Here is a 27,824-nt window from a genome sequence, read left to right as displayed (position 1 = left end):
GGTGTTGAGTGTTTTCGAGTGTGTCATTAGCCCCAGTGTGGAGATGATTTAGTGGATTTCTCTCTGTATGCATGCCTCCTCTGTCCTCACTGCAGCGCGCTCTGATTGGCCGGGGTCTTGCTGACAGCAGCGAGGCGCCCGTGTGAGGGAGGGAGGGGGCGCTCTCTCCGTATATAAACTCTGGATCTGCAGCATCACTGAGCTGGTGCAGTGCAAAACGCTCACTCATCCTCTCCCATGGTGTGCAGAACAAGGGGGACAACCAAACTACCGAAACTGTAACCTTCATTTGAAACATACACATAAAAGTCCATCATGAGCTACGATCCCTATCTCTCCAACCGTCGGCAATGGGACAACTACAGGGGGTCCCGATCCAAGCCCTCCTACTCCTCTGCTCGCGTTGCCCCGTCTGGGAAGAAATTCTCCAGGCTGAGCTCCGCTCCGCTACCCTACTCTCTCCAGGATGGCCCGAGGGTGGACTTAACCCAGGTAAGCTCTGTTAATTCAGAGCTGCTCGGGGTGAGATCCCAGGAAAAAGAACAACTTGTCGGCTTGAACGACCGCTTCGCCACCTACATCGAGAAGGTGAGGTACTTGGAGCAGCAGAACAAGGCTCTCCTGTCCGAGCTGGAGGTGCTGAGGGTAAGGCAGAACGACCCGTCCCGTCTGCAGGCCATCTACGAGGGGGAGGCGCGAAACCTGCAGGCTATGATCGAGTCAGAGAGCGGGGAGAAGATGCGGATGGAGGCAGACCGGGACTACCTGCGGGACGTGTACGAGCAGATGAAGGAGAGGTTCGAGGAGGAGGCCAGGAGGAGACAGGAGGCTGAGGACGAGCTGGAGAAATCCAGAGAGGAAGCCACAAGGTAACAGTGCTAATGATAACTTTTTCTGAGGATAATTGTCCTTTATGGTAAGTTATAGCACAACCGTGTTAGTTAAAAGACTAAGAAATCATACAGATACAATGCAATTCGTCATTCACATTGATTATGGAAAAAATATAATCCATAAGCAGAAACTGACCAGTTATATCCAGGCAAGGTCCATCATCCACCATAAATTAACATATATTTTGTGTGACCTCATGCCTAGATGACAACATTTTTTAAAAGACAACTCTCCCCTGGAGGACATAAAGTATTCCAATGCCCTGCAGCATAATCTAACTAAGTGAAAACTCAAAGGGTCATTTGCTGTCAGATGCTATCATAGCGAGTGCAGCTGGGCACGTTGCACCAAATTTGCCATTTGAAATCGCTTGGGTTCCAGTATTCCTTATATGAAAATGAGAGAATACCAGGTGATTTAAAAATGCACAAATGACAGTGCTGCTCATCCACAGTTTGTAAATGACCCCTACAGTGTTTAAAATAACAAGTCTGCTTCCAACAGATACCAAAGCCTATACAAAAGTACAATATTGTGAAGTCATCTGAATCCAAGATCATTCCTGAGGCAGTGTGATTGATTTTGTCCTTGCAATACCCCTAGGGCCCTGCTGTCCAACTGGGACGCCCAGGCCACCGTGGGGTCCCTGTGCGACGAGCTGGCGTTCCTGAAGAAGGTTTTCACAGAGGAGCAGGTGGAGCTCCAGTCCCAACTGCAGGTGGCTAGCATCAGCGTGGAGATGGAGGTGTCTCGGCCCGACCTGTCCACCGCTCTACGGGACATCCGGTCTCAGTACGAGCGGCTGGCCCACAAGAACATGCAGGCGGCGGAGGAGTGGTACAAGAGCAAGTTCGCCAGCGTGGCAGAGGTGGCCAGCAAGAACAACGAGGCAGTGCGGGCCATCAGAGAGGAGACCATGGAGTACCGCCGAATGCTTCAGACGCGATCGTCCGAAATCGAAGTCCTGAGGAACATGATCGAGTCCCTCACTAAACAACTGGGGGAGATGGAGCACACACAGGCCAAAGAGGTGGCACGGTACCAGGCAAGTATTCTGCTCCTGAAAGATTGTCCCAGAAGCATTGAGGAATGGGTCAAATGGGGACAACACAGTGCACCTTAACCTGAAGCAAATGTAGCACAAAAACTATATGTATCTATCTATAAGTCCTACCGTTTCACCATTTATTTGATTCTTAAGACCTTTATGTATATCTTGCTTTATCACTTGAGTATCATTAGTGTTGCATCCCGAGAGAATGATGTGTTTTAGGTATCAAAAAGTAGCACACGCAACATCAATTAGGTATAAATAGCTTTTGCTTAAAAAAGGAAGAGGCTTCACAAAGAAAAGGCCGAGAAGCAGCAGAAAACGACAGGGCCATAAATACTACTTGCTGCAGCTCCGCTCAGAAGCTGTGGAGCTCAGCAGACTTTGCACTGAGGGGGGAACTGCAGCGTTACACATCAATGCACTTCCTAAAGTAGCAAAAACCATTCAAGCCATGTTTTGACAGCAGAACACAGATAAGAGAAATGTATGGAATGCACTATATTTGCAGCATATTGTGGCTTCCTGAGATATGGATAAAGATGATATGGCGATTTATTGTGCGGAGAGTTCTTACTATTTGCATCTATTTGTAAACTATGGTGCCAACGGTGGTGTGTAAAATTGTAAATCAATGAGTGGTATTGGATTGTTTTCTAATCCGCAGATGAGGATATGTGAACTGGAGGGTGACATCACTGAGGCCAAGCAAGAGATGGCTCGGTACCTGAAAGATTATCAAGACCTGCTGAATGTAAAGATGGCTCTGGATATCGAGATCGCCGCGTACAGGTAATGACTACAACCATCACAGCAAGTAATACTGGTAAAACTTAGGACTATTGTGATACTATGGAGACTTGGTGGACACACGCATCAGGAATCATGACTAGACTGGGCTTAAATTAGGAGGAGGAGAGAAAATAAAAAGAAACAAAACAGCGAAATCGTCAGAAACTCATCAAGACCGTAGTCACTAGAACAAGGTAAGCAAGAGTTCAAAACAGGAGCTAAACCAGGATTGGACTATGACCAAACACGGTCTAAGCTAGAACTATTGTGTGTACGGGTAAACCAGGAACACACAGAAGAAACAACAATGTACTTAAACCAGGCACAGTTAAATCATAGTTATGGCTGCACTATAACTGTGAATTTCCAAGAGAGCAATAAAGTAATATCTAGGGCTGGGTGCTGTTAACAGAAAAAAAAAGTCCAGGTACCACATTTTGATGCTATTGGTCCAGGGAGAGCATCGAAGGAAGTGACTTGGTTGTTTCAGCCCATTTGCCCATTTTTTATTATCTTTAATAATTGTTTTTCCCCCAAAAATGTGCACAATAATTGCCCCATTTCTCCTAATTTTTTACCTTATTTTTGTCCAAATTTTCCCCTCATTTTTTATTAGTAATATTTTCTCTATTTCCCCCATTTCCCCCCAAATTATTCCCAATTTTCACACATTGGAGATGAACCTGATATTGTAAATATACAGATCTTCCACAATTATTGTTCTGTTTTCTGGTTCTCAATGACACATATTTTATTATAGGTATCGGGAAAAAGTATCGTTCAGGTATCGGTATCGAAAACCAAGTATCGTTAAAGTACTGGTATCGGGGGGTAAAAACGTAACAGTACCAAGCCCTAGCAATACCTAATTTATAGCAAATCAATAAATCTTTTGTGAGTAACAAAAGTTTCTTGTCTCCATGGAGTCCTATTATGTTAAATACATACATAGAATTGCAATTTTCCCCCAGTTCTCAGGTTCATTGTTGCTACTACCATGAATGTCTTTTTTTTTTCTTCAGGAAACTTCTGGAAGGGGAAGAGATTCGCTTGGCCTACCCTTCCATCCCTGTGAAGTAAAGCCAAGACTTAAAATCCCAAACCTTCCCTCCCTCCTTGTCTCCTTTTCTCTCTCTCTCCTCTTCCTCCTCTCCCCTTTTAATAGCTCAAGTTTCTTACATTGTTCATAAGTCCAAAAAACTCAACACCAAGAAACATGCGCCCTTGTGCTACCGCTACAAGAGGTCCAATAGAAGTCCCCCTTCTTCTACACACGTTTTGACACCAAGAAATTCAACAACAGAGAGTGACAGCACTGCATTAGCTACGTATCGCTCTTTGGGACGGCTGCGTCAATTTGTCTGAGTTCCCATTAAAAGGTCCAAGTATTAAAAGTTTCCTCACTGTGCAAACATTTGACCAGCTGTTTGTAAAGGAGGACTTGGGTCTATTCAACTTTTGGTGCTTGGACTTGGAGCCCAGCAAATCGATTAATCATTGTCCCGATTTCTAGTCGTTAGTAATTGTCAGTGAGCCAGTAACCTTAAAATGTTACTTTAAGAAAACTTACATTTAAGTACTTTTAGTTTTTTTTCCTCCATTGCATTTACTGCTAAGAGTCTGGTTCAATACAAAATATACATGTAGTTTTCGAAAAATAACCTTGGTCTTCAGTCTTTGCCACACATTCTCATTAGATACTGTTCAAGTAAGTGCAATGGAGGACTCCTTTGTTACTGGCCACGTCTTATAACTTTCTCTGTTTAAATTAGTTGATAAAACAAATGAAACAAATACGTGCAGGAGATCCTTGTTGTTTGATAAATTTAGAAATGCTTTACATCCAAGAAACTAACACAAACTACTGTGTCAATGTAAGAGCCGACAACAAGCTGAATAAATTTGAAGTTACCTGCAAATCACTTTGTTTTGTCGAGCCTTTCTTGCGGGACGATGAAGTCAGGATGGGTGGATTGAGAGCGGAGATGCAGAGGTTAGAGCTGAGAGGAGGCCTAGTGGAAAAGCAAAAAGGGGTTTGCATTGGCAGTAGTAAGTACTGGACTTATTAGTATTTATTCCAGTAAATATACACTATTTCAAAACATGACACTTTCATCAAGGTTCATAACAAAGATGCAACAATGTGAAATGACTATGAATAAAAGTATCAGAAAGGGCACAATAAGCCACAACACCAGCTGACATCTATCTGCATTGGTTAGAAAGATTTCTAAATTAAAAAAAATATAACACATCCAATGATTATATTATACACTGTATACAGACCCCCTCCTGGAACCGCCACCTTAACGTGGTGATCCTAGGAGCTATGTTGTCAGGGCTTTGAAAAAAAGAACAAAACTGTAATGAATGTTATCAGGGGCTTGGTGCCCCTGGTAGGGTCTCCCATGGCAAACAGGTCCTAAGTGACGGGTCGGACAAAGAGCGGTTCAGAAGCCCCTTATGAGAGACCATCAGGCCCGGTTTGAATTGTGAGGACGTCCTTCTGTGGACCCACCACCTGCAGGAGGAGCCATAAGGGGCTGGTGCAATGTGATTTGGGCAGCTCCAACGGCTGCCCTCACGACCCGGCAACGGACAAGTGGAAGAAGATGGATGGATGGATGGATGGATGGATGGATGGATGGATGGATGGACTGTATACAGAGTAAGGACATAAAGTTAGTGTAAAAGAAGACATGAGGAAAATACAGGCTGACAAGTGATTCTTTGAGGAAATCCCTGAAAGAGATGAGTCAGGAGTAAATCCTATATATAGATTTATAATGTCTTTTTTTTTCTCTCTAAGTCTATAACTCTTGTTGTTGCTCCTGTCAACTTCTCAAAAATGTGAAACCAATTGTCAGTTTATTTGATTTATTTGATCACTTTACTCCTTGCAACAAGACCGATATCTCAAATAAAGGCCGCTTGATTTATTTCACTTAGGAAAGCTGGCTTCAAAATGTTATGTCACCCATATTTTTTTCAAATGCACAGGGCAAGCATTATCTATCTATTTGTTTTGTTTATTTATGTATGTATGTATTTGATAGGGACAGTGCATATTAATGAACAGCACACAGACATTATACATTACCTTTTCATCCAACTCCAAACTCTTCCTGGCGAAAAAAAAACAAAAACATGCGACCCACGTGTTCCGTACAGCGCGCTGACGTCATTTCCGCAAATACAACATGGCGGCGGCCTTGAGGAGTGTGGTCCGCTCTGTAACTTTGGTCAGGTGAGATTTTAACTGATTGTTTCTTTCTCGTTGGATCTGACAGTGATGTCTGGCGAACTGGAAAACCCCCCACGTGACTTCGAGAGTGATTAGAATAACATATACCTCCTCTTTGGGGTGAACAAGTGGATCTCAGTCAAGACCGTGTTAAGGCAGTGCGGGTGGGATTGCAGTGGGTTGCGGGTTGCCATTAAAATCCTTTCAAAACGTGTACTTTCCATTATGATGCAACCCACCTTTAACGCACATTCAATCCCCTTGGTCTTGGGGACATCCAGTGACCTGAGGGGGCGAGCAGGAGAGTCGAGAGGCAGCAGGTCGGTTTGGCTTTGAAGGATTGAGCTGATAAAAACTGGACTTTACCACAGAGCTGATCTTGGCATCAAAGCTTCAGGTACTGGTCACTGTGGGTTTTAGGTGTCGGACCTAAAAGACCCAGATCCACATGACAAGAACGGGCATCTTTCCCAAACAAACAAGACCTCTTACTCTTTATGATTACAATTTAGAACGTTTTGCTTCTTATGGATCACTAAATAACTCACAATAAAAAAGTGTCAAGGCTTAAATGCCAATTGTTGACATGCTGCAATTTCACTCACTGTAAGAAGTAATTTTACATCTTACAGTAGTTTTTTTGACACAGCATTTTTTACTTCAAGCAATCCTCTTATTTTATTGTTTTGTCTTGTTTTGCTCAATGTACTAAATTCTTCTTCTCAACTTGTATGTCTTTGTTCCCTTTATGCCTTGTCCCCTTTTCCATTACTGCTGCTCTTTTGTGAATGCTGTGGATAAATGTTGTTTAGTTTAGGGCAGGTATAGGCAACCACAGTCTCAAGAGCAACATGCAGCTCTTTAAAGCTTCTGAATCGTGGATTATTTGAGCTTTGATTAAAAAAAAAAACGTATATATAAACTTATAAAGTGTATATGAATGATGAGCTGCTAAAATATGAAATCTAAGTTAAATCAGTTTACAGGACTCACCCAGACTATATATCTATGTATATCCTTATAATAAACACAATAACATTACATATCATTAGCTTTATACCCTTTTTAAAGGATTTTGCATCTACATAATGTCAGCATAAACAATGATGTACAGGTGCTCGTCATATAATTACAGTGTCATGAATTAGGTCATTTACTTCTGTTATTCAACTTGAAGTGTGAAACTAATATATGACATAGACTCATTACATGACATATGTCAAGCCTTTCTTTGTTTTAATTTTGATGATTATGGTTTACAGTCCATTTTTACAATATTTCTTATTTTCTGAGATTTTGAGTTTGGGGTTTTTACAAACTGTGAGCCATAATAGTCAAAATGATAACAAATAAAAGCTACATATCTCACTTTGCATGTAATGAGCCTATATCATATATTAGTTTCATAGTTTAAGTTGAATAACAGAAGTAAATGCACTTTTTCATGATATTCTAATTATATGACAAGCACCTGTATGCTTTATTGTTCATGGATAAACGTGTTATTCTGGCTCTGATTTTGTTTTTGTGAATTTGAATTGTGCCAAAGGCTAAAGAGCCCCCATCCCTTTCCCTTTTTTTTTAAATCTTATCCGGGACAGGATGACTGAATATTTATGTAATGACTCATGAGGAGAGAAGTCCACGGTGACATGGACAGATTTTTTCCACCAATCAGATACTTTACTCATGTGCGCATCAAAGGTGGAAGTGGTTAAAACTCCGCTAGATTATAGTTAAGGCAATAGAGAAGAGAACATTGTAAACAACGCCTTAAACGCTTCGAAGAGGGACACGACTTGACTATCCTGGAAAATAACCATGTCATCAGGCAAGAAAAAATCTGATAATCAAAGAAAGTGGCCATTCAGGTAGTCAGCTCTTTCTTTATGTTACTTATCTACATATTCTCTTAAATACAGATGTTTCCTTGTCTTTGTGTTATACATGTTTCAACCATTTCTTCTCTTAACACCAAACTTTATTCATACATATTTTTGACTGCATTTGGGGGCAACTGAAAATGAAGACTGGTAAAGAGAGACTGATTTGTGTTACTTTAACCGAGTATAAACCCGCGTAGAGAGATTTCAAAACAGCTGTGTCTGAATGAAGTGATCCTCCCTCGTCCAGGCTTTCTGTTTAAATGTCCAGTTGTTTTGTGTTAATGTTTGAAGATTGAACCAGTATTGAATAAGTTGAACTGACTGAAGTGCATATGACATGTTTTAATGCTTCTGTCGTGAGTAACAATTATCACTTTATTTCAGTGAAGCATTTTAATGACGAAAAAGTTATTTTTAAGCTACTGACAGGAAGTGAGTTAAGTTAGTAAGTAAGAGGTCAAGTTCCAGAGCATTTTGACTCATTTCCCATTGACTTCACAGCAACAGTTTTAAATTGTTTGCCTCTATGTCACTTCCTGTCAGTGTCCAATAAACTATAAATGAAACTATAAACATCACAAAAATGGTCAAACTAAAGAAAGCTGGGTGAAATATTTAGCAAAATCTTAAATATAATAGTGTGTGAACTATGTTTCAGCAAAAAATATGTCTAATGTGCAAAACTGTGCATTATAAAATGTGTTGTTTTCTTTCCAGAGCACCATCGATAATTAAAATACCGCAAAGAACCATCAACACAGGTAATTATTAATCTCTATCAAAGTCTTCTAAAGCTACAAACATTTAACCTGCATTTTATAAACATACATTTTTCTGACCCCTTGTAATCAGGTCGGGCGCTATGGAGGCGACACATCAGGCCCATCCCGGTGCTGGTGTTCACCGGAGGCGGTTACTATGGTTACCAGCACTACTGGGGTACCCGGGAATTGGAGGTAGCGCAGCCTGCTTTGGCCACGCCCACTCAGGTAAATGCTCAGATTTGCATTTTAGCGCCTTAAAGGAATCGGCCACCGTTTTTACATACCAAGATATGTTCTTACCTAACCTTAGCCAAGTTAATATATCCCCATCTGGTCTTTGTCCGTGCGCTCTGTCACGCAAACAAAGCACATACGCAGCCTCTCCCACAGGTCATATAGCTCCAAAAATGCTCATGATAGAAGCTACCAAGCTCTTCCACGTGTTCCCTATTTAAATAAAGTTACGTGAAGTGTTTTCATGCGAAGTATATTTACACAGAAATGTAACATGTCGATTTTATAAGCAGATAAAAAGGGGTACTACATTGTGAGGCGTAATGATACGAGGAGCAAAACGTCCGCGCAGTAACTCCTAAAGACTTCCCCCGCTCACTTCCGTCAATAGAAGCTGCGTAGAGAGCTAGCAGAGAACAGTTGAAGAAGCGTCGATAACTTGTGAACAACGCCTTTTACGTGCATCGTGCCGGGCTGTGATAACAAGCAGAAAGTACATAGTGTAGTAATGTTTCACAGATTTCCAATTCACCCCGGACGACGACACAGGACTCAGGACCTCTACCATGAGGTAGGAATGCGCGAGCACTTTCCGAAAATATATTTTCTGCTTGTTGTAAAAGGCTCTGTACAAGTCACGCTGCTTCTATTGACGGAAGTGAGCGGAAGTGCTCCGTTTGCGTGACAGAGCGCACGGACAAAGACCAGACGGGTATATATTAACTCGACTAAGGTTAGGTAAGAACATATCTTAGTATGTAAAAACAGTGGCCTATTCCTTTAATCTATATAATGGAATATGGGCCCACTGCGTATACATTCTTTTAAACTCATGAAGGTTGATCTAAAAGGAATAAATGTAAATATTGGGTTGAGGATGAACATATGTAGTCTATGGTCCATGGTCCTATCACATTCAAACATGATTATACCGTAATATTTCTATTTCTGGTTGTCCCTCAATGTGCTATCTCATATACTGAACTAAAGCACATAGAGCTATAAATTTACTTTTCCTTAATATCTATTTGGTAATGCCATATTACATAATGTATTCTGTCTGTCGCATTGGCTGACCTATATTTCACTTCTGCCAGTCTGGTCAGTGATTCAGGAGCTGTATTTAGTCACTGTTTGTTTTCATGAGGCGTCTGAGCTGTGACCTATATTCTACCTGGCCACTAGGGGCAGTGTTGGGTGCCGTCTATTAAAAGTCCAGGAAAGGCCATAGACTTTGGCAACACAGACACAGCTGAGTAATAGGATGCAGCACAGTCTTACCTGCTCAGCGTTTCAGACACATGACCCGCCTTCACTCCTTTCTCTGGTTTGAATTTTCTGCGTACGTCAGTAAAACAATCTCCCAGGTGTGTGACAAATTATATTATAAGTGTCTACCAAACTTGGTCAATTTACATTCTCATTGATTAGATTCTGTAAACAAGATGTTCACACACAGCCAGAGGTATGAATCAAGCATTTAATAAGAAATATCCAGCATTCCCTTTTTTAAAAGGTACATTATTGAGCAGGGAAAGGCCAGTTTGCTAAATGTTTTTTTTTCCCTCATCAAAAGACCAAACCTCATGACTCAAGGTAAAGCACCACTTTCTGCAAATCCCCGCATTGTATATCATTTATGAGATAACCTGGAGTTTATAGAGGGCGTTCTCAAGGAATTTTCAAAAGAACTGACCGTATTCTCAGTATTTTAATAGGATTTTGACCTTGCCTTCCCCTGTTATAGTGAGTACGCCGAAAGCATAGCCACAGAGGCAAATGAGTGGCAAGTCTGCATTGTTAATATTTGATTTGGCATGTATGCATACCCTCTATACAAGCAATGTGCCCATAAAAGTTGACACTGTTACATTCCTGACAAAGCCTAGTATTTATTTCTCCTTCCTAATGACTCACAAGACACATTTTATGAACATGGGAAATAATTGGCCTTAATAATAAGACAAGGCTAGGTCTAAACAAATAGTATTAAAATTAGGGCTGCACATTGCATTTTGCCAAATTACTATTAAGTCACTAACACAGTATTCATATTGGAAAAAAAACACAATATATCTCAAAATCTCTGGAGTCGTCCATTTGAGATTTACACTTTGTTTTTTTGCCAATACAGACAAAACAAATGCATGGTAACTCAAAAATGTGCACTAGTTAAAAACCTTGCCCTGCAGCACATTATCATTGATGGGTTCCTGTTGCGGATGCACATTAAGTGAATGAGGCCACTGTGCAGCCGAAGTCGAAAGGTGTTTAGCATAATCCTAATCCAACTCTGAGTGGATCTGGATTCACTGATTCACTCAGCTGCAGGACAACACTGCTGTCCGCACACTCTCCTCACCAGACTCGGACTAAAACCAGAAAAGATACCTTGAAAATTGGACTTTTCTACTACTTTTTGTTACTGTGACCGTCTTGGAAGTTTGTTCTTCTCTTGAACATTGCCGGAAAACTGGAATTATCCTGACAACGTATATGCAGAGTCGGAAGGAGCGTTTTTTTTTCATTGATTTTTGTTGGCCTTGCTCTGAACTGGTTTTAGCACTGGAATTTCTTTAGTATTTCATGAGAATTCTTCAGCACTTGGACTACCTTGGATGATGCACTTTGAGCCAAAATGTAAACTTCATGGGCGGCTGTACTGTGAATTCTATGTCTGACTTGACAAGATCCTGTTTTAGACCACATTGAATGGGATTTCCTGGTCATTCCTACACATTTTCAGGAAACTGTTATTTATTGTGAGCCAATATCACTCAGTTCGATCGAGGTCCTGTATCTAGTTCACGTTGGGATTACAATCTACCGGTTCATACAACAACACTGTACTGACCGACGAGGATTAGCCCGGGGTGCGTCCCAGGCTGGAGACGGGGACACAGCTGCAAAAGGTGGTCATTGTTGAAAGCATTTTCAGCGTGATTGATGAACTTTGAACTGAATATAAAAAAAATGCCTGTTGCACAGTTAGTAATGTCATTGTAAAGACATGGTGAAGTTTTGGAGTAACTGCGGCGATGGGCGAAGAAGCCGCGGAATTTTGAGACGCATTCAGAAAACCACGCTCCATGACCACAGGAAAATCGCTCCAAAAGTCGGTAAAGGCCCAGACGCAACGAAGCAAGAAAATGGCACGAAAGCGACGCAAAGAAAAGAGCAAAATCAGGACACATATTCAGCGCAAGGGAAACGAGTGCGCTTCAGGTGACAACCACAGACATCAAAATAATTATATATTCAAGCAATGTCTTTGGTGCATCTTATGTAGTCGCTATGCAGTGGGTTCAGGAAATATGGCATTGAAGGATAAACATTTTTAACAACTGAAAAGAAGTGTGTATAATTTTAATGTCAGACTCCTACAAAAAAAAATAGAAACCATTGAAAGAGATCTGAAAACTTGAACCCACTGCTGGTAAATACTATAAATCCATTGCTATAGTAGTAGTAGTAGTAGTAGTAGTATAGTATAGTGGTTAGTGGTAATAAATCAGCTTATTGATAGTGAGCAGCTTATGATCTATATTTTAGGCTGGTCCCACAGTTGACTCTGAAGCGCCGCCTGAACGCGCTCAGCAGAATCTCCGGCACGTGGCGCCGTCGACCAATGGCGTTCCTCTACTGCAAACTGACCACCAGAGCTTTGCGACCGCTGGCTAACCGGGTAAAACCTAGTAAACGTGTTTGCATCCATGTGTCTGAGGAGGACTGTGTTGTTCACTAGTGACCATAATCGAGTTTCACTCCAGTGTAGAACAACAGAGGGACAACCAGATGGTCTTCTTCCTTTGCACTTTCCCCCTTGTGACATCACAAAATAGAAATGTGCATAAGGACTTCTTTTGTAGGATGATCTAGAGTGATATAATCGCTACTTGGGTCTGGGGTTGCTGTAGTTGGTCAAGCTTTTCGAAAAACGTACCCCTCCTCTCATAGAGTTACAGAATATAAGCACTTTCTCTCCATCTGAACCCAACCCATTCATAGTGAATTGCACTTTGAATACAATTGTGTTTTTCTTTCTGCGATCTTTAGGTGGCGCTCTACCGATCATTCCCCACTCGGGTGATTTCTCGTGTCTGGGGTAAAATCAACGGTGTGGATTTGCCAACATTTTTACGAAAACCCCTCTATTCGCTCTATATCTGGACCTTTGGGGTCAACATGCAGGTAACCAACGGCAACCAAGTACTGCCTTATTCAGTCAAAGCGGTGTACTGAGAAGTCTTTTGTCCAACAGGAAGCGGCGGTAGAGGACCTACATTTTTACAAGAATCTGGGGGAGTTTTTCAGACGGCGACTTAAACCGGCTGCAAGACCTGTCTGTTCCTCCTCCTGCCTGGTAATTCATTGCTTGATAAATCACTTTTAGCTCTTCTGAAAGTCTCCAATCTGTCCAATCTCAGCTCATTTACAATCTCTTTGATCAAAACTGCGTAACAACAATCCACCAAAGACCCGGTGATGATCCACGAGAAACATAGAAATGGATCCAAGGCACTCTGAATGTAAATAAACAGCCTTTATTAGTTCATTCATGGGACATCGCCAACACTTTTCAACCCACGTGGTCGTCCTCAGGGCTTACAGAGAGCAAAGTGGTGGCAGGTGGTCTTAATAATGCGGGTGGTCACATGAAGCAAACACCTGACCAAATGCATACAATAAAAACCTCACAATTACATTAAAGTTCAAAACAGAAGAAAACCAGACATACTGTATGGAAGAACCGGTACTCAGAGACTGCAAATGTGAAACTACCTTATATACTCTAGTATATTTAGTGCACCGAAGACAACCATGAATCCCAACAAAAGATGACCAATACATGACTAATTAATGGAACAACATTCAACACTCAAAACCACTCTTTGCAAAATTATTATTATATGCACTCAAAGAAAGATTTTTGCAATTGTGTTTCAAGTCTATTTCCCCATGTCATCTAAAAGTGGGTTGTTTTTGTCAGTGAATCTGATATTGTTTTTGATATTTAGATCATGTAAGTAACTTTATTTGTATAGAGCTTCTCACAGACACAAAGTCAAGTGCATCACAGCAAAAACAGATAGGAAAACTTAGAAACATAACAAATGCCGACAATCAGTGGCAGTGTAAGTCGTGATGTCAGCACATTTTGCTTGTACACCCTCCTTAGGCCATTGTTTTTCAAAATGTTGTAATGTGACTTGAGTGTTGCGTTTCTACCATGACAAGAATGACAAGTTTCATAAAGTGGGCCAAAGCATTCTGAAAAATGTAATTCAATTCATGTTTTCCCCATGTAATTCCAGACCTCTCCAGCAGATGGCAAAGTGCTCCACTTCGGTTCAGTGAAAAACTCTGAGGTGGAGCAGGTCAAAGGCGTCACCTACAGTTTGGAGCAGTTTTTGGGTCCACACAAAGGAAACGGCCAAGGTTAGACCATCTTGTCACTAATGGGACACAGTAGTACCAGGCGTGAGGAAGAGTTGAGCAGTGACCATAGCAAAAACCTAATTGCTTTGTATTATATTATATTCCTGATCTAATGTCACTAAATAATGGAGTTAGAAAAGAAGAGTCTGGAAATGGTGCTTTTTATTGTAATGTCCTGGCCATCGGGTTTTATTAACTTCTATTTCCTGTCTGTGCTCTGATTGGCCAGGTGACATCCTCAGGGACCGCCTCCTCTCGCATCCAGATAACGACCTGTTTCATGTGGTCATCTACCTGGCACCGGGCGACTACCACTGTTTCCACTCTCCGGTCGACTGGTCGGTACAGCTGAGGCGACACTTCCCAGGTAACCCGATTACCGCTATCACATTAACACCAAGCACATCTTCTCCAGTTCAGCTTTACCCAAATCTAAAAGCTTCTCGACTGGACAGCGACAGTGTAACGCCTTATTTAAATGCTAAGGCTACAAAACTGATCATAACTTGTTAGTCGCCGCATTTGTCACTTTTTTGTGGCTTTTTGAGGTGTTTTCTTAGTTCTTTTGTCTGTTTTTGTTGCTTTTTCATCTTTTTTTCTTGCGTTTTCATCACATGTTTATCACCTTTTTGTCGCTCTTTAGTTGCTTCATTGTTGCTTTCTTATCAATTTTTGGCACCCTTTTGCAGTTTTTTTTGTGTGGCTTTTCTTACTTTTTCCATCAGTTTTCTTTGTTGCCTTTTTGTTGCATTTTTGTCATATTTTTGCCACCTTTTGTTGCGTTTTCTTCTTCATCTTTTTGATGCTTTTTTCAAGAAGCTTCTAGATTGGGGTGAAGCTAAACTGGAGAATATGTGCTTGGTTCAGGTGAGGGTTAAGAGATTAACTCCCGCCTGAACCGAGAGGATCTTTTTCCTCACGTCATCAGATTTTTTTTCCATCATCTTTTTGTTGGGTAGTCAAGTCATTTTTGTAACTTTTTTGTCATTTTTTTGTGTGTCATTTTTTGTTACATTTTTGTCATTTTTTTTTAGCACATTTTTGTCTTTTTTTGTCAATTTTTTTGTCAAATTTTTATCACATTTTTGTCTTTTTTTTGTAACATTTTGTAACATTTTTTGTCACATTTTTGTCATTTTTTCGTCATTTTTTTAATCAAATTTTTGTCATTTTTTTGTCACATTTGTGTCATTTTTCGTCAATTTTTTGTCAATTTCTTGTGACATTTTTGCCACTTTTTCATCAATTTTTCGTCACTTTTTTGTCAATGTTTTCTCACTTCTTTGTCCCATTTCCATCATTGTTTTCGTCTCAGTTTTGTTGCTATTTTCACAGCTTTTATCCAGAAGCTTTTGGACTGGGGTAAAGCCAAACTGGAGAAAATGTGCTCGGTTCAGGTGGGAGTTAAGGGGTTAATAGGTGATGTAAGATCCATCTATCCATATCCAAGAAGCCACAATATAGCAGAAAATTACTGACGTCTTCCATCTGACTCTTACACATTTTTGCTAACATGGCCTAAGACAAAAACGCATGGGAAAGTTCAGTTTTTGTTTGAGATCTTCCAAATTTGATCCCATAAATAATGTCTGTTGTAGGTTCTCTGATGTCCGTCAGTCCTGGCGTGGCCCACCGGGTTAAAGAGCTCTTCTGTCTAAACGAACGCGTGGCTCTGACCGGCCAATGGGAACACGGCTTCTTCTCCCTCACCGCTGTCGGGGCGACCAACGTGGGCTCAATACGCATCTACTTTGACCCGGTACAAAACCCCACAGCAGCTGAACACATGAACGACCATGTAAGAAAAGGCTGACCTGATATTTAAATAACACCATACGTTTCTTCCTCTTTCCTCTTGTAGGAGCTTCAGACAAACACCCCCAAATACAGAAAAGGCTCCTGTCATGAACACTGTTACCAGGGCGATGAGTCTGGGGTGACGTTAGAGAAAGGAGCGCCTCTGGGGGAGTTTAACCTGGGATCCACCGTTGTTTTAGTCTTTGAGGCCCCTAAAGACTTCAGCTTCAATCTGAAAGCGGGACAGAAGATCAGAGTCGGAGAGGGGCTGGGTCTCTTTTCCTGATGCACATGCTGCATTCAGGTGCAGAGATAAGGATACACACAATGTACATAAAAGCATAGAAGAAGCATGAACTGTCCAATCTAACGTCTGTTTTGACATTGCTTTCTCATTAGGCACAAAAAGATGAGGGCATTTAATGACATTTTTTGAATCGTCCGTCACACACTTTTTGTGACTTTTAGTGGGAGCTTGATTTGTTTACCAGGAATGGCTACTGTTTGACATAACGGCCTTCTCCTTCTGACAAAGCAGTTGTACACAGAATGGATGTGCATGTACTGTCCAGCAGTTTGTTGTGGTTCTCAAACTGTGGTGTAGGAACAATTACTGATCGGTGGGTTTCTAATGATTGTAGACAAAAGGATAAGCAGTTCGATTCCGGTGTATTCCTTGGTTTAGGCCTGGTTTACCTCTGGATTTGTCCTGTTTTTGTCCCCGTTTTGTTTAGTCGTGCATGTTTCTGTGGTCCAGGGGTATGCAAGCTTTATTAGTTCAATGAAGATGCACTTTGGTTGAAAAAATTGAGGTGGTGCTTGGTGTCAAGAAATGGAGAACCACAAATGCATGCCTGTGATTCAGTTTGACTCAATATATCAAAGTCTAAACCTATCATGTTATTTCAGTCAATGCTCTCAATAGCAACGTTCCAGTTGCCTGTAATAATATTGAATGTATGAATGAACTTCTGTTAGTGCTACTAATGCTAGTAAGCCTCTATTGCCTTTCCTGTTTCAAAATTCATACATTTTATAATTTTGTATGCAGCTGTGTTGTATTGGATTCTTGTTGTATGCAGTTTCTAGGTCCAAAAAATATACCGGTGAATATATGTTGATTATGTTTTTAAAGGTACTACTAAATCTCTTGATTGTAAATTAACAGTCAAATGTAACAGTTGTAAATGTTTGTCTATACTTATGTTTATATGTTATTGGTTTCTTGTGTTATGTTTATTTAAAACAAAAACTTCTAATTTATCAGTAAATCCATCCCTGATTCTATGTGTAATTCATACTACAGATTTGGCAAATCCATCCATTTATTTCTGATAATTTTGTGTATTTTGTATAACTGTAATCATAATAAAAAATATTTTTTTTCCTACTTGTTGAACGTTTGTCTAGTGTCTGTTTAGAATAGCAGACATCATAGAATCCCTATCCAGATTTGTCACCCATCAACAACCACATTAAAGGAATGGGTTACAAGCATTAAATTTGACACAAAGTTTAACCATACTCTCACAATTGCTGATTGTCTCAGACTGAATAGGTGTCGTATCCTGTTTCTTACCGCTACTTCAATGTGGTGATCTCCAGTTGCCGCCTTTAATCACGTGCATGAAAAATACAAATTTTACAAGTACAAGTGTTACAAGTTGAACTTGGAAGATACTAGGTGTGACAAATTTGAGAACAAATGTTTAGACCAGTGGAAAAAGACCTACTGTGCATCAAATACTAAAACTTTTATCGAAATTGCCACCTTTTTTTTTTTCTTTTTACATTATTTGCAATTGTGATTTGCAAAAAATCCATCAGAGGAATTGGGGGACAATGTGATATTCTAAACACATGATATGATAATTAAACACAACAGGAATCTTTTGAGAATGTAGTCAAGTTTTAACAGTCGCAGGGAATAGCCTATAATTTATTGTCTCATCAAATCGTTGTTTCCTCGCTCTCTCATTCTTCAGTCCTGTTTCTTCTTTGTAAGAAAAGGCAGATCTGACTCTTCCCGGCCGCGCAAGGTGTACGGTGCGATCTGTGATTGTGCCACCACTGCACATGGGGCTTTTCAGCCGCCTCACAGAGACCTCCGCTCCTTGACATCGGCCAGTACTACCACGCCCCGGCCCAGGACTCGAACCCGAGTTCGGAGTTTACGAGTCCTGAACAGAACGCAGTGAGCCAAATACCGCCTAATAATATGGGCATAACTATGTTAATTATATCATTAACAAATTCGAACGTATCCTACATTCAAATCAAAACGATGCACGGAGCTAGCCGTTTTAGCAAGCAGCTAGCATGCAGCGAACCAAAGCATTAGCTTCCGGTTAGCATCGTGGTTAGCATGTCCTCATTCAAATATTATACCACAGGACAGTGTGTTCCAGCTTCAGAAAATGTGAAAACACACACATTTAGGATGAGAGGATTAGGATTCTGTGTACATATCTTGTTCTTTTAACATAGTAACAAAATCACTGAATCAATAATACATTGATTCAGCCTAATCCTATCTAACACCTTCTGGAACCCTGAAACTCTGAAACTCTGAAACCCTGAAACTCATCAAGTTATATCGCTCTGCACGTCCACGACCCCAGTGTGTCCACCGGGAATCGAACCGGCGATACGGAAGCCTACGCATTGCCAGCGCAGCTTCCTACCCACTTGACCAAGGCATCGCCGTAATCATTAAAGGCATCGGGGCAGTATTTAAAGATGAATGTAGCGACTACTGAATTAATAGAGGCAAAATAAACTACCTTGTTCTTTTATCGTTCTTGTTTCTTGGTTATTATCTTACATTTCCCTCTCGATTGCTTGAAGTCTGGCAGCAAACTTGCAAGGTCTGGCTAAGTGCTCAATCAAGTAGGGTCGGGCGAAAACTCACTTTAAAATAGCCTAATTGTTCCGCCTGACCTATGTCTGTTTACAACAGAATATGAACAAATACAATAATATTGCACTTGGATGCCTACTTGATCACCTTGCTCTTGACTCCGTCTCGCGGTTTTTATATGTGTGCTATAAGCTAACTAGCTAAATCAAGTCAACAACTTGAAAGCTTGGGAACATGTATTTTAAAAACTAGCTTACATCTCTTCCCAAAGCCTCTGGCTTCACGGCTGTTGATGGGAAATGTAGTTTTAAGCAACTAAATGTTGTTTTGCTGGTGCCTCTGCTTCTGTTTTCTTGGCCTGGTTGTTCTCATAGCCGTGAGTTTGACGCTGACGGTGCAAATCAAAACGATGCACGGAGCTAGCCGTTTTAGCAAGCAGCTAGCATGCAGCGAACCAAAGCATTAGCTTCCGGTTAGCATCGTGGTTAGCATGTCCTCATTCAAATATTATACCACAGGACAGTGTGTTCCAGCTTCAGAAAATGTGAAAACACACACATTTAGGATGAGAGGATTAGGATTCTGTGTACATATCTTGTTCTTTTAACATAGTTTGTTGACTAGACTTGGCCTCTGAAAGACCTGTAGACACGTCCATGTTCCCCTGCAATAAAGGCAGATAACTATGTCTTGAAAAATTACATTTTAAAATAGGGTTGATATGGGCAGTAGCAAGTCAAAATTAAAGCTTCTTGATGCCCTGTAAATGCCCAAATAATAAATATTTTAATAACCTGTAAATTAGTGCACATTTTTTGTCTTAAGATTTGCAAAAATCCATCAGAGGAATTGGGGGAAATATGATAATCTAAAACACATGATATGATAACTAAACACTGGAAAACTGGAATTATCCTGACAACGTATATGCAGAGTCGGAAGGAGCGTTTTTTTCATTAATTTTTGTTGGCCTTGCTCTGAGCTGGTTTTAGCACTGGAATTTCTTCAGTATTTCATGAGAATTCTTCAGCACTTGGACTACCTTGGATGATGCACTTTGAGCCAAAATGTAAACTTCATGGGCGGCTGTACTGTGAATTCTATGTCTGACTTGACAAGATCCTGTTTTAGACCACATTGAATGGGATTTCCTGGTCATTCCTACACATTTTCAGGAAACTGTTATTTATTGTGAGCCAATATCACTCAGTTCGATCGAGGTCCTGTATCTAGTTCACGTTGGGATTACAATCTACCGGTTCATACAACAACACTGTACTGACCGACGAGGATTAGCCCCGGGGTGCGTCCCAGGCTGGAGACGGGGACACAGCTGCAAAAGGTGGTCATTGTTGAAAGCATTTTTAGCGTGATTGATGAAGTTTGAACTGAATATAAAAAAAATGCCTGTTGCACAGTTAGTAATGTTATTGTAAAGACATGGTGAAGTTTTGGAGTAACTGCGGTGATGGGCGAAGAAGCCGTGGAATTTTGAGACGCATTCAGAAAACCACGCTCCATGACCACAGGAAAATCGCTCCGAAAGTCGGTAAAGGCCCAGACGCAACGAAGCAAGAAAATGGCACGAAAGCGACGCAAAGAAAAGAGCAAAATCAGGACACGAATTCAGCGCAAGGGAAAAGAGTGCGCTTCAGGTGACAACCACAGACATCAAAATAATTATATATGCAAGCAATGTCTTTGGTGCATCTTTTGTAGTCGCTATGCAGTGGGTTCAGGATATATGGCATTGAAGGATAAACATTTTTAACAACTGAAAAGAAGTGTGTATAATTTTAATGTCAGACTCCTACAAAAAAAAATAGAAACCATTGAAAGAGATCTGAAAACTTGAACCCACTGCTGGTAGATACTATAAATCCATTGCTATAGTAGTAGTAGTAGTAGTAGTATAGTGGTTAGTGGTAGTAAATCAGCTTATTGATAGTGAGCAGCTTATGATCTATATTTTAGGCTGGTCCCACAGTTGACTCTGAAGCGCCGCCTGAACGCGCTCAGCAGAATCTCCGGCACGTGGCGCCGTCGACCAATGGCGTTCCTCTACTGCACACTGACCACCAGAGCTTTGCGACCGCTGGCTAACCGGGTAAAACCTAGTAAACGTGTTTGCATCCATGTGTCTGAGGAGGACTGTGTTGTTCACTAGTGACCATAATCGAGTTTCACTCCAGTGTAGAACAACAGAGGGACAACCAGATGGTCTTCTTCCTTTGCACTTTCCCTCTTGTGACATCACAAAATAGAAATGTGCATAAGGACTTCTTTTGTAGGATGATCTAGAGTGAAATAATCGCTACTTGGGTCTGGGGTTGCTGTAGTTGGTCAAGCTTTTCGAAAAACGTACCCCTCCTCTCATAGAGTTACAGAATATAAGCACTTTCTCTCCATCTGAACCCAACCCATTCATAGTGAATTGCACTTTGAATACAATTGTGTTTTTCTTTCTGCGTTCTTTAGGTGGCGCTCTACCGGTCATTCCCCACTCGGGTGATTTCTCGAGTCTGGGGTAAAATCAACGGTGTGGATTTGCCAACATTTTTACGAAAACCCCTCTATTCGCTCTATATCTGGACCTTTGGGGTCAACATGCAGGTAACCAACGGCAACCAAGTACTGCCTTATTCAGTCAAAGCGGTGTACTGAGAAGTCTTTTGTCCAACAGGAAGCGGCGGTAGAGGACCTACATTTTTACAAGAATCTGGGGGAGTTTTTCAGACGGCGACTTAAACCGGCTGCGAGACCTGTCTGTTCCTCCTCCTGCCTGGTAATTCATTGCTTGATAAATCACTTTTTGCTCTTCTGAAAGTCTCCAATCTGTCCAATCTCAGCTCATTTACAATCTCTTTGATCAAAACTGCGTAACAACAATCCACCAAAGACCCGGTGATGATCCACGAGAAACATAGAAATGGATCCAAGGCACTCTGAATGTAAATAAACAGCCTTTATTAGTTAATTCATGGGACATCGCCAACACTTTTCAACCCACGTGGTCGTCCTCAGGGCTTACAGAGAGCAAAGTGGTGGCAGGTGGTCTTAATAATGCGGGTGGTCACATGAAGCAAACACCTGACCAAATGCATACAATAAAAACCTCACAATTACATTAAAGTTCAAAACAGAAGAAAACCAGACATACTGTATGGAAGAACCGGTACTCAGACTGCAAATGTGAAACTACCTTATATACTCTAGTATATTTAGTGCACCGAAGACAACCATGAATCCCAACAAAAGATGACCAATACATGACTAATTAATGGAACAACATTCAACACTCAAAACCACTCTTTGCAAAATTATTATTATATGCACTCAAAGAAAGATTTTTACAATTGTGTTTCAAGTCTATTTCCCCATGTCATCTAAAAGTGGGTTGTTTTTGTCAGTGAATCTGATATTGTTTTTGATATTTAGATCATGTAAATAAGTAAACTTTATTTGTATAGAGCTTCTCACAGACACAAAGTCAAGTGCATCACAGCAAAAACAGATAGGAAAACTTAGATTTTAGAAACATAACAAATGCCGACAATCAGTGGCAGTGTAAGTCGTGATGTCAGCACATTTTGCTTGTACACCCTCCTTAGGCCATTGTTTTTCAAAATGTTGTAATGTGACTTGAGTGTTGCGTTTGTACCATGACAAGAATGACAAGTTTCATAAAGTGGGCCAAAGCATTCTGAAAAATGTAATTCAATTCATGTTTTCCCCATGTAATTCCAGACCTCTCCAGCAGATGGCAAAGTGCTCCACTTCGGTTCAGTGAAAAACTCTGAGGTGGAGCAGGTCAAAGGCGTCACCTACAGTTTGGAGCAGTTTTTGGGTCCACACAAAGGAAACGGCCAAGGTTAGACCATCTTGTCACTAATGGGACACAGTAGTACCAGGCGTGAGGAAGAGTTGAGCTGTGACCATAGCAAAAACCTAATTGCTTTGTATTATATTATATTCCTGATCTAATGTCACTAAATAATGGAGTTAGTAAAGAAGAGTCTGGAAATGGTGCTTTTTATTGTAATGTCCTGGCCATCGGGTTTTATTAACTTCTATTTCCTGTCTGTGCTCTGATTGGCCAGGTGACATCCTCAGGGACCGCCTCCTCTCGCATCCAGATAACGACCTGTTTCATGTGGTCATCTACCTGGCACCGGGCGACTACCACTGTTTCCACTCTCCGGTCGACTGGTCGGTACAGCTGAGGCGACACTTCCCAGGTAACCCGATTACCGCTATCACATTAACACCAAGCACATCTTCTCCAGTTCAGCTTTACCCAAATCTAAAAGCTTCTCGACTGGACAGCGACAGTGTAACGCCTTATTTAAATGCTAAGGCTACAAAACTGATCATAACTTGTTAGTCGCCGCATTTGTCACTTTTTTGTGGCTTTTTGAGGTGTTTTCTTAGTTCTTTTGTCTGTTTTTGTTGCTTTTTCATCTTTTTTTCTTGCGTTTTCATCACATGTTTATCACCTTTTTGTCGCTCTTTAGTTGCTTCATTGTTGCTTTCTTATCAATTTTTGGCACCCTTTTGCAGTTTTCTTTGTTGCCTTTTTGTTGCATTTTTGTCATATTTTTGCCACCTTTTGTTGCGTTTTCTTCTTCATCTTTTTGATGCTTTTTTCAAGAAGCTTCTAGATTGGGGTGAAGCTAAACTGGAGAAAATGTGCTTGGTTCAGGTGAGGGTTAAGAGATTAACTCCCGCCTGAACCGAGAGGATCTTTTTCCTCACGTCATCAGATTTTTTTTCCATCATCTTTTTGTTGGGTAGTCAAGTCATTTTTGTAACTTTTTTGTCATTTTTTTGTGTGTCATTTTTTGTTACATTTTTGTCATTTTTTTTTAGCACATTTTTGTCTTTTTTTGTCAATTTTTTTGTCAAATTTTTATCACATTTTTGTCTTTTTTTTGTAACATTTTGTAACATTTTTTGTCACATTTTTGTCATTTTTTCGTCATTTTTTTAATCAAATTTTTGTCATTTTTTTGTCACATTTGTGTCATTTTTCGTCAATTTTTTGTCAATTTCTTGTGACATTTTTGCCACTTTTTCATCAATTTTTCGTCACTTTTTTGTCAATGTTTTCTCACTTCTTTGTCCCATTTCCATCATTGTTTTCGTCTCAGTTTTGTTGCTATTTTCACAGCTTTTATCCAGAAGCTTTTGGACTGGGGTAAAGCCAAACTGGAGAAAATGTGCTCGGTTCAGGTGGGAGTTAAGGGGTTAATAGGTGATGTAAGATCCATCTATCCATATCCAAGAAGCCACAATATAGCAGAAAATTACTGACGTCTTCCATCTGACTCTTACACATTTTTGCTAACATGGCCTAAGACAAAAACGCATGGGAAAGTTCAGTTTTTGTTTGAGATCTTCCAAATTTGATCCCATAAATAATGTCTGTTGTAGGTTCTCTGATGTCCGTCAGTCCTGGCGTGGCCCACCGGGTTAAAGAGCTCTTCTGTCTAAACGAACGCGTGGCTCTGACCGGCCAATGGGAACACGGCTTCTTCTCCCTCACCGCTGTCGGGGCGACCAACGTGGGCTCAATACGCATCTACTTTGACCCGGTACAAAACCCCACAGCAGCTGAACACATGAACGACCATGTAAGAAAAGGCTGACCTGATATTTAAATAACACCATACGTTTCTTCCTCTTTCCTCTTGTAGGAGCTTCAGACAAACACCCCCAAATACAGAAAAGGCTCCTGTCATGAACACTGTTACCAGGGCGATGAGTCTGGGGTGACGTTAGAGAAAGGAGCGCCTCTGGGGGAGTTTAACCTGGGATCCACCGTTGTTTTAGTCTTTGAGGCCCCTAAAGACTTCAGCTTCAATCTGAAAGCGGGACAGAAGATCAGAGTCGGAGAGGGGCTGGGTCTCTTTTCCTGATGCACATGCTGCATTCAGGTGCAGAGATAAGGATACACACAATGTACATAAAAGCATAGAAGAAGCATGAACTGTCCAATCTAACGTCTGTTTTGACATTGCTTTCTCATTAGGCACAAAAAGATGAGGGCATTTAATGACATTTTTTGAATCGTCCGTCACACACTTTTTGTGACTTTTAGTGGGAGCTTGATTTGTTTACCAGGAATGGCTACTGTTTGACATAACGGCCTTCTCCTTCTGACAAAGCAGTTGTACACAGAATGGATGTGCATGTACTGTCCAGCAGTTTGTTGTGGTTCTCAAACTGTGGTGTAGGAACAATTACTGATCGGTGGGTTTCTAATGATTGTAGACAAAAGGATAAGCAGTTCGATTCCGGTGTATTCCTTGGTTTAGGCCTGGTTTAACTCTGGATTTGTCCTGTTTTTGTCCCCGTTTTGTTTAGTCGTGCATGTTTCTGTGGTCCAGGGGTATGCAAGCTTTATTAGTTCAATTAAGATGCACTTTGGTTGAAAAATTTGAGGTGGTGCTTGGTGTCAAGAAATGGAGAACCACAAATGCATGCCTGTGATTCAGTTTGACTCAATATATCAAAGTCTAAACCTATCATGTTATTTCAGTCAATGCTCTCAATAGCAACGTTCCAGTTGCCTGTAATAATATTGAATGTATGAATGAACTTCTGTTAGTGCTACTAATGCTAGTAAGCCTCTATTGCCTTTCCTGTTTCAAAATTCATACATTTTATAATTTTGTATGCAGCTGTGTTGTATTGGATTCTTGTTGTATGCAGTTTCTAGGTCCAAAAAATATACCGGTGAATATATGTTGATTATGTTTTTAAAGGTACTACTAAATCTCTTGATTGTAAATTAACAGTCAAATGTAACAGTTGTAAATGTTTGTCTATACTTATGTTTATATGTTATTGGTTTCTTGTGTTATGTTTATTTAAAACAAAAACTTCTAATTTATCAGTAAATCCATCCCTGATTCTATGTGTAATTCATACTACAGATTTGGCAAATCCATCCATTTATTTCTGATAATTTTGTGTATTTTGTATAACTGTAATCATAATAAAAAATATTTTTTTTCCTACTTGTTGAACGTTTGTCTAGTGTCTGTTTAGAATAGCAGACATCATAGAATCCCTATCCAGATTTGTCACCCATCAACAACCACATTAAAGGAATGGGTTACAAGCATTAAATTTGACACAAAGTTTAACCATAATCTCACAATTGCTGATTGTCTCAGACTGAATAGGTGTCGTATCCTGTTTCTTACCGCTACTTCAATGTGGTGATCTCCAGTTGCCGCCTTTAATCACGTGCATGAAAAATACAAATTTTACAAGTACAAGTGTTACAAGTTGAACTTGGAAGATACTAGGTGTGACAAATTTGAGAACAAATGTTTAGACCAGTGGAAAAAGACCTACTGTGCATCAAATACTAAAACTTTTATCGAAATTGCCACCTTTTTTTTTTTTCTTTTACATTGTTTGCAATTGTGATTTGCAAAAAATCCATCAGAGGAATTGGGGGACAATGTGATATTCTAAACACATGATATGATAATTAAACACAACAGGAATCTTTTGAGAATGTAGTCAAGTTTTAACAGTCGCAGGGAATAGCCTATAATTTATTGTCTCATCAAATCGTTGTTTCCTCGCTCTCTCATTCTTCAGTCCTGTTTCTTCTTTGTAAGAAAAGGCAGATCTGACTCTTCCCGGCCGCGCAAGGTGTACGGTGCGATCTGTGATTGTGCCACCACTGCACATGGGGCTTTTCAGCCGCCTCACAGAGACCTCCGCTCCTTGACATCGGCCAGTACTACCACGCCCCGCCCAGGACTCGAACCCGAGTTCGGAGTTTACGAGTCCTGAACGGAACGCAGTGAGCCAAATACCGCCTAATAATATGGGCATAACTATGTTAATTATATCATTAACAAATTCGAACGTATCCTACATTCAAATCAAAACGATGCACGGAGCTAGCCGTTTTAGCAAGCAGCTAGCATGCAGCGAACCAAAGCATTAGCTTCCGGTTAGCATCGTGGTTAGCATGTCCTCATTCAAATATTATACCACAGGACAGTGTGTTCCAGCTTCAGAAAATGTGAAAACACACACATTTAGGATGAGAGGATTAGGATTCTGTGTACATATCTTGTTCTTTTAACATAGTAACAAAATCACTGAATCAATAATACATTGATTCAGCCTAATCCTATCTAACACCTTCTGGAACCCTGAAACTCTGAAACCCTGAAACTCATCAAGTTATATCGCTCTGCACGTCCACGTCATTGCGATTTGGCGACCCCAGTGTGTCCACCGGGAATCGAACCGGCGATACGGAAGCCTACGCATTGCCAGCGCAGCTTCCTACCCACTTGACCAAGGCATCGCCGTAATCATTAAAGGCATCGGGGCAGTATTTAAAGATGAATGTAGCGACTACTGAATTAATAGAGGCAAAATAAACTACCTTGTTCTTTTATCGTTCTTGTTTCTTGGTTATTATCTTACATTTCCCTCTCGATTGCTTGAAGTCTGGCAGCAAACTTGCAAGGTCTGGCTAAGTGCTCAATCAAGTAGGGTCGGGCGAAAACTCACTTTAAAATAGCCTAATTGTTCCGCCTGACCTATGTCTGTTTACAACAGAATATGAACAAATACAATAATATTGCACTTGGATGCCTACTTGATCACCTTGCTCTTGACTCCGTCTCGCGGTTTTTATATGTGTGCTATAAGCTAACTAGCTAAATCAAGTCAACAACTTGAAAGCTTGGGAACATGTATTTTAAAAACTAGCTTACATCTCTTCCCAAAGCCTCTGGCTTCACGGCTGTTGATGGGAAATGTAGTTTTAAGCAACTAAATGTTGTTTTGCTGGTGCCTCTGCTTCTGTTTTCTTGGCCTGGTT

General features: G+C 40.6%; 3 protein-coding genes across 5 annotated transcripts; all 3 read left to right on the top strand.

Moving 5' to 3' along the window:
- The first annotated feature begins 182 nt into the window (after positions 1–182).
- Positions 183–4,659, top strand: neff2 (neuronal intermediate filament family member 2). The gene is made up of 4 exons (XM_079573105.1): positions 183–869; positions 1,498–1,939; positions 2,613–2,737; positions 3,760–4,659. The coding sequence occupies exons 1-4, from the start codon at positions 316–318 to the stop codon at positions 3,815–3,817; spliced, it is 1,179 nt and encodes a 392-aa protein (XP_079429231.1). The 5' UTR covers positions 183–315; the 3' UTR covers positions 3,818–4,659.
- Positions 4,660–5,922: 1,263 nt separating this feature from the next.
- On the top strand, positions 5,923–16,402 carry LOC306975536 (phosphatidylserine decarboxylase proenzyme, mitochondrial-like). Of its 3 annotated transcripts, none has more exons than XM_079573108.1 (9): positions 5,923–5,984; positions 8,585–8,628; positions 8,720–8,856; positions 12,922–13,056; positions 13,127–13,228; positions 14,181–14,304; positions 14,534–14,671; positions 15,903–16,063; positions 16,166–16,402. In XM_079573108.1, exons 1-9 carry the CDS (start codon positions 5,938–5,940, stop codon positions 16,385–16,387), a joined length of 1,110 nt encoding a protein of 369 aa, XP_079429234.1. In that variant the 5' UTR covers positions 5,923–5,937; the 3' UTR covers positions 16,388–16,402. The 3 variants fall into 3 exon arrangements, with proteins under 3 accessions (XP_079429234.1, XP_079429233.1, XP_079429235.1); XM_079573107.1 differs by lacking the exon at positions 5,923–5,984 and adding an exon at positions 7,737–7,852; XM_079573109.1 differs by lacking the exons at positions 5,923–5,984; positions 8,585–8,628 and adding an exon at positions 12,418–12,550 and having other exon boundaries at positions 8,750–8,856.
- A 3,913-nt stretch (positions 16,403–20,315) lies between these two features.
- On the top strand, positions 20,316–24,894 carry LOC306975531 (phosphatidylserine decarboxylase proenzyme, mitochondrial-like). Its single transcript, XM_079573104.1, has 8 exons — positions 20,316–20,616; positions 20,936–21,068; positions 21,440–21,574; positions 21,645–21,746; positions 22,709–22,832; positions 23,062–23,199; positions 24,395–24,555; positions 24,658–24,894. Exons 1-8 carry the CDS (start codon positions 20,402–20,404, stop codon positions 24,877–24,879), a joined length of 1,230 nt encoding a protein of 409 aa, XP_079429230.1. The 5' UTR covers positions 20,316–20,401; the 3' UTR covers positions 24,880–24,894.
- Positions 24,895–27,824: the final 2,930 nt, after the last annotated feature.

The sequence above is a fragment of the Gobius niger genome (assembly GCF_951799975.1).
Source record: "Gobius niger genome assembly, chromosome: 16".
Lineage (NCBI taxonomy): Eukaryota > Metazoa > Chordata > Actinopteri > Gobiiformes > Gobiidae > Gobius > Gobius niger.
The sequence above is the reverse complement of the archived record's forward strand: the minus strand, read 5'-3'. Positions and strand labels throughout refer to the sequence as shown.

Coding starts and splice junctions, on each gene's coding strand:
- neff2 (XM_079573105.1), top strand. CDS start 316: ATGAGCTACGATCCCTATCTCTCCAACCGTCGGCAATGGGACAACTAC. Junction 870..1,497: donor TCCAGAGAGGAAGCCACAAG/GTAACAGTGCTA, acceptor CAATACCCCTAG/GGCCCTGCTGTCCAACTGGG. Junction 2,738..3,759: donor ATCGAGATCGCCGCGTACAG/GTAATGACTACA, acceptor TTTTTTCTTCAG/GAAACTTCTGGAAGGGGAAG.
- LOC306975531 (XM_079573104.1), top strand. CDS start 20,402: ATGGTGAAGTTTTGGAGTAACTGCGGTGATGGGCGAAGAAGCCGTGGA. Junction 20,617..20,935: donor GGGAAAAGAGTGCGCTTCAG/GTGACAACCACA, acceptor TCTATATTTTAG/GCTGGTCCCACAGTTGACTC. Junction 21,575..21,644: donor CCTTTGGGGTCAACATGCAG/GTAACCAACGGC, acceptor TTTGTCCAACAG/GAAGCGGCGGTAGAGGACCT.
- LOC306975536 (XM_079573107.1), top strand. CDS start 7,803: ATGTCATCAGGCAAGAAAAAATCTGATAATCAAAGAAAGTGGCCATTC. Junction 7,853..8,584: donor CAAAGAAAGTGGCCATTCAG/GTAGTCAGCTCT, acceptor TTTTCTTTCCAG/AGCACCATCGATAATTAAAA. Junction 14,672..15,902: donor GCTGAGGCGACACTTCCCAG/GTAACCCGATTA, acceptor TGTCTGTTGTAG/GTTCTCTGATGTCCGTCAGT.